The sequence below is a fragment of the Octodon degus genome, unplaced genomic scaffold (genome assembly GCF_000260255.1).
Source record: "Octodon degus isolate 3935 unplaced genomic scaffold, OctDeg1.0 scaffold00156, whole genome shotgun sequence".
Lineage (NCBI taxonomy): Eukaryota > Metazoa > Chordata > Mammalia > Rodentia > Octodontidae > Octodon > Octodon degus.
In genome coordinates, this window is record NW_004524732.1 from 5,865,940 (window position 1) to 5,874,423 (window position 8,484).

Below are 8,484 nucleotides of genomic sequence, written 5' to 3' on the forward strand. Positions count from 1 at the left end.
TGTGAGGCTTTGAGGGGACATCTAGACAAACCATAACACCTAGCCTTTGACAGGTGGGGAAGCCAAGCCTTGTTTTCATCCCACAAGGTGCATTCTACCCTCTGCACACAAATCATAGTCTGTGCTGTCCAATCCCAGGCTGGAGCCCAGGGCTAACACATGACGAGTGTAACATCTATTCCAGGTACCAGTGGAGGTCTTGCATACCTAGTCATGACAGAACCAGGCAGGGAACATGCACCTGCCTGACCACCCCCATGTCCTTCCTCTCTACAGGGAACTTCCAATGGATTGGGGTCCATAGATGACATCGAAACAGGTAGTGTCCCTGATAAAGAGGACAGGGTAGAAATGAGAACCAGCCTGTAGAGAGTCCAGTGGGTTAGGACAGATGGCTCTTCTCCGGCTGGTCCCTGGGGTTCCCTCCAGACCTCCCTTCCACAGGGACCCGCTACCTCTAAAGCCCTCCTCCTCCCTTCCTCATTAGCTGCCAGAGTTGCACCTTATCAGTGACTTTTGGAGGGCTGTGTGTTCCCCAGAGGAAGGTGGCAATTGTGGCTGTCCAGCCAGAACCAAGGCCAGCCTGCCATACTGTGACACTGAGGGGCCTCTCTGGCTGCACCAATGTCCTGCCCTCTGGAGGCAGGCAGCAATGAGGCAGGGTCCCTGGCGGAGCTAGGGAAGACAAGGTGCTAGCCAAGTGCCCTGAGCCCCGGGACTCCTTGTCCATCCCCGTCCCGTGGCATCCCTGCAGCCCCTGAGTCCACCTCCTCCACAGACTGCTATGTGGACCTGCGAGGATCCCCAGTTCTGCTCCCCTCCACCCCCACGATGCCCCTATTTCCTCATGTCCTGGACCTGCTGGCCCCCCTGGACAGTAGCAGCAGGGCCGCCCCCAGTACAGACAGCTTGGATGACTTCTCAGATGGGGACGTCTTTGGTCCGGAGCTGGACACCCTCCTGGACTCGCTGGTGAGCCACATACCACCACTCTCTTGCTTCCTAAACTCTACCCCCTGAAGTCCCTTGGTCCCACAGTGGCATCCCTGCTGGGGAAGCAGAGGCCTTGGGAGGGACTGACCTGCCTAGAAACACCCACCCCTAGAAGGGATGGAAGGCCGAGGCCAAGCCATAGGGAGCGGCAGCTCGCTTGCTTCCTGGACTGCCTGACTGCTTCTGTCCTGCTCTTAGTCTCTGGTCCAGGGTGGCCTGCCTGGTGGTGGTGTGCCCAGCGAGCTGCCCCAGCTGATTCCTGTGTTCCCTGGTGGGACCCCACTACTGCCACCTGTGGTGGGCGGCTCCATCCCCGTCTCCAGCCCGCTGCCCCCTGCCTCCTTTGGCCTTGTCATGGATCCTTCCAAGAAGCTGGCAGCCTCTGTGCTGGATGCCCTGGACCCCCCAGGCCCCACGCTGGACCCCCTGGACCTGCTGCCGTACTCAGAGACCCGGCTGGATGCCCTTGACAGCTTTGGGTCAGCCCGGGGCTCATTGGACAAGCCGGACTCCTTTATGGGTGAGGCCTCTATACCCCGCTCCTCAGTAGTCTGCAAGGACCCATCACACGTTGGCCTCTGGAGGGTAGAGGGGTTGCCATGTGGAGCCCAGCCTCGGTCTGGGAGTCCTGGTCAAGTCCAAAAGGCAGAGTGGCAGGAGCTGCGGACCCTGGGGACCCAGGCCGGTGTTCTTAGTGCAGCCCCTTAGGCTAGGGGGAGGGGTGCCAAGGATCCAGAGGAAACTGACCCATCTGGGCCCTCATGGAACCAGCTTCCCAAGGTCAGATGTAGTCTGCACTGTGGAGGGACCTGAGAAGCTATGAAGGCACAGAAGGGCTGAGATGACTCCCTGGAGGAGGCAGGGTGCAGCTAGGTCTGGGGAGAAGTTCAGCAGCTGGCAGAAGGATCAGGGGTTCAGGCCCCAGAGGTGGAAGGGTCGGGCACCACACCAGGGGGGCACGGGTGGGGCACAGTCTCCATGGAGCCAGGAGCCAGACCAAGCCTGGGCTTCTGCAGGGGTCTTGGTGCATGCCTTGAGGCTGTGGCTAAGAGAACAGGCAGAGCAGGGCCCAGCAAGAGTAGATGAGGGGGGCCGGGGAGATGGCTCAGTAGAATAAGTACTTCCCTGGCAAACACAAGGGTCTGAGTTCAATCCCCGGTTCCACAAAAAAAAAAAAAAAAAAAAAAAAGAGTAGGTGAGGACGCAGAACCTGGCGCTTCTCAAGAGGCCTGGGGAGCCCCTCATGCCTTCAGTGGCAGGGCAGTGACCCCTGTGTCATCCCCCCACCCAGAGGAGACCAACTCACAGGAGCACCGGCCCCCAAGCAGCACTCAGAAGCCAGCGCCGTCGGTGAGTCAGCCGCTCACAGACCAGGCCCACAGGCCTCAGGGTGGCGGTGGGGCGGGCTCCCTCACTGATGCTGCGAACCCTGGGATGATAGTCAGGCTTGTGGACCACAAGGGCTGCAAGGGTCTGGGCTCCAGTCCTACTTTTGGGCAGGGCAGGCGATCAGAGGACACCCCCACTCCAAGCCCAGTGTTCCCAGCCTCCTCTGTTAACAGCCGGAGCCCTCCATGCCCAACACCGCCTTGCTCATCAAGAACCCCTTGGCTGCCACCCATGAGTTCAAGCAGGCATGCCAGCTGTGCTACCCCAAGACAGGTAAGGCACAGCCATGGCCAAATGCCCTGCCCCCGAGTGGGCAAGGACTTCAGAGCATGGGCACACAGGTGGGAGGTGCACATGCACTCTGAAAACAAGCCCTTTTGGGTGGGCGAGGAAGGCTGCCCTGGGGTCCTGGCCTCTGTCGGGCTCCCACCTCTTAAGGCTCTCTCTCGAAACCCTGGGATGGGCAGGTCCGACATGGATCACGGTCAGGGTGGTGGTAGAGAGGGGTTGGGGAGATGATGGCTCCCAGGAGCCCCTACTCCAGCCTGCTGTTTCTAGAGAGAACGTAGCTTAGCAGGAAGCTGCGAGAGGCCCCAATAGGACAGGTGGCCTTTCTGATCCCCACCCTGCTGGGGTCTGTGCTCATCCTTGTCCTCATCACCCCTTGGCTCTGCCAGGCTCACGGTCTCACTGTCCCTGCCCACCTTGTCCAGGCCCCAGGGCCGGCGACTACACCTACCGTGAGGGCCTGGAGCACAAGTGCAAGCGGGACACCCTGCTTGGGCGGCTTCGCAGTGCCGAGGACCAGACCTGGAAGCGCATCCGGCCACGGCCCACCAAGACCAGCTTTGTGGGCTCCTACTACCTGTGCAAAGGTGAGTGGACTGTGGCCTAGGCCCGCATTCCTCATTCCAGCCGCGGCTGGTCCCAGGGGCAGTCGTGGCCCTCATGGCTTCAGGGGAGGTTGGGAACGTCTCCTGGGGCCCTGGCTCCAGAACAGGTGAGTAGCACTCAGGATATATCTTCAGCCAGCTCCCTGGGGTGGCCTGGGCTCTGGAGAGCGAGGGTCCCTGTCAAGGAGAGCTGATCTTTCCTACTGGAGGCTGCAGAGAGAATCCATAGGAAATGCTTGGGATTGGCACGTAGGATAGGAAGGCTTTGTAAAGTCAGTTCTTGTTTCTGTTCTCCCCAGTACTGGGTTTCTACCCCGTGCCTTTGCCCTGGGCCTCCTCCCTAGCCTTTTCTTACTTTGTATTTTGAGACAATTGCTGAGTTTCCCAGACTGGGCTCGAATTTGGAGTCCTGCCTCAGCCTCCTAGAGTGCTAGGATGACAGGTCTTACCCCTACCCCCGCCCCCAGGGCCTGGCAGTGAGTTCTGTTTCATGATTACATTATTGGCGTTGTCCTTGCTCTGTGTCATGGCAGCTTGGTCAGCACTGAGTAGTCATTCATCATGTGCCTTATTCGCTTGTTTCTCTTTCCAACATGTCCTGTCCATGGCTCATGAATGGGCATGGGATCAAGGGCTCCCTCTGTCGCCCTTTCCCTTTACCACAAGGCACCTTTATACCTCTGAATAAGGAAACAGGCTCAGAAAGGCCACCCTAGGCTTTGGCCCTGACCCAGCTGGTGGCAGTCATCCATTGAGTTTCTGGACCACTTCGCTGTCCTCCCTGCAGCCCTGCCCATGGCCTTTCGGTTCCCACATCTAACTCCTTATCTCCTGCCCTAGCCATGCTCCAAATACCCCTACCCCAACTCCATAGCACACCCTGATGATGCTCAGTTCTTGGGGACCGCCTCAAGCCGCATTTCCCTGCACCTGTCTCCATTAGCACCCAGGGATGGTGCCTGCTCCTCTGGGTCTGTGGCCTGAGTTTCCTTGTGCCTGGACCCTGGCAGAGGTTCGGATAGGATGGACTCAGAAGGAGCATGAGGAACTGGTGTGCACACAGCTGTACACCCAGCACGCAGACAGAAAGATCACCGCTAACTTAAGGGCAGCCTGTACTACATAGCCAGACCTGTCACAACCAAACATACAAAAAAGCAGCAGGGAAAATAAGGGCTCACCCCGGGAGGCAGCTCTGCACTGTCCAAGCCACAGAGTTGGACTGATTATCCCACACAGCCCCACAAACTACTATTCTGTGTTCACAGAAAAGATAGTTGCAGCTTGGGGATGACAGAGAATTCCAAAGCTGACCAAGTCGTAGACTGAGGTTCTTAGTCCTGAGATTCCAATTTCTTCAAACTGCTCTGATGGCGCAGAGGCCGATACATCTCTACGAAGCCCCTTTGCTGCTTTTTGCCAAGCTCAGCCTGCTAAAGACAGTTGTGGGAAGGAGTGATGTCTGAGCTCCACAGGTGCCAGACAGAGGGGGCATGGGCATGGCATCCTCAGGGGGCAGCAGGCACCAGCACCCCGCCTGGTGGCGCCAAGATAGCCTGGCCACAGTGGGTTGTGGGGGCACTGTGGGCTCCCGTCCCCGCCTGGCGGAACTGTGTCCTGTTGCCTCTTTGCAGACATGATTAACAAGCAGGACTGTAAGTACGGGGATAACTGCACCTTCGCCTACCATCAGGAGGAGATCGACGTGTGGACTGAGGAGCGGAAGGGCACCCTCAACCGTGACCTGCTCTTCGACCCGCTGGGTGGCGTCAAGCGCGGCAGCCTCACCATTGCCAAGCTCCTCAAGGAGCACCAGGGCATCTTCACCTTCCTCTGTGAGGTACCTGCCGCCTGCCCCCACCACCTCTGCCTCCCCTAGGTCCAGGGTGCATGTAGGGCTGGGTGCCTCTTGCCATAGCTCAGCGTGGGAGCCTGACATAGACCCCTGGGCTATCAGAGAGGCGGGCCCTGAGTCTGCTAGACCCGAGATCTTTCCTGCACCCTCATTCTGCAGAGGTGGAAACTGAGGCCAGAAAAATGAGAGGCGCTCTGCACCTGTTCTTCTCTGGGAGCCAGTCACAGGCTAGGCTTTAGGTCTTTGTCCCCACCTCCTGGCAGTGTCCCTTTATGCTCACATGCTGGGCTCCAGAGAAGTGAAGCACTGCCCAGAGCCCACACTGCTAGATCAGAGCAGAGCTGAGCTGAGCTCGGAGGCCAGGACCCATGGGACCAGACACACGGGGTTGCCCAGCATGGCCCTGGGTCCTGCATTGTGGATGTGTGGTTGAGGGAGCTTAGCTGAGCAGAGCAAGCTGTCCACAGCCGTGCATCCCACACCCTCCAGCACATCTGGCCATGCCAGCTTCAGTGCCCACTGCCCTTCCTGCCTGTGTCCTGGCAAGCCCTCCCCAGAGAGCTCCCTGTGTTCTGAGCCTCAGACCCCCCCACCCCCTGAGCTCAGCTCTGATCCCAGCCCTTCCACTGAGAAGAACCTGCTGGGCCTCAGGTGATCTTGCCCTGCCTCCCTCGCCTGCCCTAGCTTGGCAAGGGGCAGGAGCAGCACTGTGTCCATCTGTGGCGCAGGAGCGCCTGTCCTGCCTTACTGGCAGGGTTTGGTATAGTTCAGTCCTGCTCCATCCGCAGCGTGGCCTGCCCCTTCCCTGACCTTAATGTTGGCAGATGAGTGCCTGCTTGCTCAGGGATGGGGGTCTGGGGTTCATACGAGGCAGCAGAATGTAGGTTACAAAACACCTGTAGTTTCTTTTTTATATATATATTTTTTAACTTCAGTGAATTTGTGGGACAAAGCAAGTGTGACTGTCCTGTTTAGCAATTGAGGAAACTGAGACTGAGAGACATGAACTCCCTGCCCCTGGCATTTGGATTGGTGGTACCTCAGAAAGGGAAGAAAGAATAAGGGACCCGTAGCCAGGTCATCTGTGGGTTAGAGCCAGGGATGTGAGAGAAAGACTTTGGGACTCTCTTGCTCACTCCCCTGACCCAGCGCAGGGCGTAGGGGAACCAGCCGTCCTTGCCCAGATGTCCCTGCAGGGTCCCAGCCCCTCCCCTTCCTGGGCAGATTTGCTTTGACAGTAAGCCCCGGATCATCAGCAAAGGCACCAAAGACTCTCCGTCCGTCTGCTCCAACTTGGCTGCCAAGCACGGCTTCTACAACAACAAGTGAGTGGGAACCGGGGGCGGCCAGAGAGTCCCGAGTGGCTCAGATGGCCAGGAACAGCGAAAGCCAAAGAGTAGACCCGGGCCAGCAAGCAGCTCAGCAGTCTAAAGCACCTGCTTAGGCAAGCGCACTGGGGCCGCGGTTCAGTCCCGGCGCTACCTGCCTTGCCAGCAGGGCTGAGCCGGCCACAAAAAAAAAAAAAAAAAAATCAAAACAAAGAGTAGACCTAAGGAGTCTGTGCAGAGGCAAGAGACGTTTATTGGTCAGCTGTTACATTCCAAGCATTTAATAATCTCAGCGGTCCTCTGGGAGCAGCACTTGTTCCTCTTGGACAGAAGGGAAAGCTGAGCCTCCGGAGCAGCTCAGCCGGCAGGCAGTGCAGGACCAGGTCTCTGCCACCTGCCACTGCCCTGATGTCAACACCAGGCGGGGAGAGGAGGCTGGGTCAGGCCTGGTGTCCCTGCCTTTGTCCCATCTCCCCCCAGTTCTGCAGCGTCCCAGAGTGGGTGATGGGGCTGGGGTCCCAAAACCAGGCATGCGTAACTCACATCACAGCCTGGTCAGAGGCCCAGTTTCTGATGCTGGCTCGCTGTTGCCACCTTGGGTTCCTCTTCTGCAAGACTGGGGATGATCTGATCTATTATTCTGAGGAGGGTCATAGAGATTCCTGGCCCAGTTGCCTGTGGTAGCACATGGCCATAATTCTAGTACTCTGAGAGGCTGAGGAAGGGTAGCAAGTTCAGGCCCAGCCTAGACAACTTAGCAATCAGTCAATCAATAAAATAAGTCTGGTGATGCAGTCAGCATGAAGGTCCCATATTCCATCCTCAGTACCCCAAAAGACAAAAGGAGTTCCAGGGTGAGAGAAAGTTTTCCGTTATTGTTCATCTTGGAGCTCTGGATCTTGGAGTCAGAAATCTAAAGGAGCTGCCTCCTGTCCCCCAACAGGCATGCCCCCTCCCAGTCTTGTGGCAGGCAGGATCTGGCACCCTCTGTTCGTTGTCATCTGCAGGTTGAACTGGCTCCAGGCTAAAGCCTGAGCAAGGGGACACTACGGCAAAGTTAGGGTGCAAGCCCAGGGCAACCCCAGGGCAGGCTCCCCACCTCTTCCACGCTGGGATGGCTTCACAGGGCAGGGGCTGCTGAGGGAGAAGCCCACCCTCACACCTGCAGCTGGGGGGCCAGCATCCTGTCGCAGCAGAGACGTGGAGGGTCGGCTGCAGGCTACATCCATCAGTCACGCCCTCCCCTGCCCACCCGCCAGGTGCCTGGTGCACATTGTCCGCTCCACCTCCCTCAAGTACTCCAAGATCCGCCAGTTCCAAGAGCACTTCCAGTTCGACGTGTGCCGCCATGAGGTGCGCTACGGCTGCCTGCGGGAGGACAGTTGCCACTTTGCCCACAGTTTCATCGAGCTCAAGGTGTGGCTGCTGCAGCAGTACTCAGGTGAGCAGTACTGAGCCTCCAGCTGGCCAAGGCCCTTGCTCCAGAGAACATACATCTGCACCAGGGACAGGACAGGCACTGACCTGGGGACACGGCCCGCTCTCTGAGGCTGTAATTTAAATACCGGCAGTAGAGAGGCCTTGCATAAAATGTTGCCCATCTGATGTCTTCTTCAGTAAGGAGTGTCAGATTTCAGATGTGCGGCAGTGCGTAGGAGAGAGCCGTGGGCGTTTCCTGAGGGGCAGTGGGAGAAGACCTCTGGGCGGAAAGGGCAGGCCGCGAGCAGCAAGGCTGGGGGCCCCGAGGCGGGGGAAGCCTGTCTGTGGGGGTGGACAGTGAACAGGGCCAGCAGGGCTTTGGCCTAAGTAGAAATATAGTCATGTGGCCAAGTATGAGCGCGCACCTGAAATCCAGCACTCGGCGCAAGTTAGGAGCATGAGGCCAGCTTAGGCTACATAGTGATTTTTTGTGTGTGTGTGTGTGTAACCGGGGATTGAACTCAGGGCCCTGTGCTTATTCCACTGAGCCATCTCCCCAGCCCTACATAGTGAATTAAAGGTTTTTTTTTTTTTTTTTTTTTTTTTT

General features: G+C 57.9%; 1 protein-coding gene across 1 annotated transcript in view; it reads left to right on the forward strand.

Annotated features, from left to right (window-relative positions):
* Window positions 1-8,484, forward strand: part of Zc3h7b (zinc finger CCCH-type containing 7B) — a 57,463-nt gene that overhangs the window by 38,289 nt on the left and 10,690 nt on the right. The window contains exons 14-22 of the mRNA XM_023702676.1: window positions 277-319; window positions 779-972; window positions 1,192-1,513; window positions 2,285-2,343; window positions 2,556-2,655; window positions 3,096-3,257; window positions 4,910-5,115; window positions 6,355-6,455; window positions 7,718-7,899. Coding sequence (XP_023558444.1) covers window positions 277-319; window positions 779-972; window positions 1,192-1,513; window positions 2,285-2,343; window positions 2,556-2,655; window positions 3,096-3,257; window positions 4,910-5,115; window positions 6,355-6,455; window positions 7,718-7,899 — 1,369 coding nt within the window. The remainder of the gene's footprint in view (window positions 1-276; window positions 320-778; window positions 973-1,191; window positions 1,514-2,284; window positions 2,344-2,555; window positions 2,656-3,095; window positions 3,258-4,909; window positions 5,116-6,354; window positions 6,456-7,717; window positions 7,900-8,484) is intronic.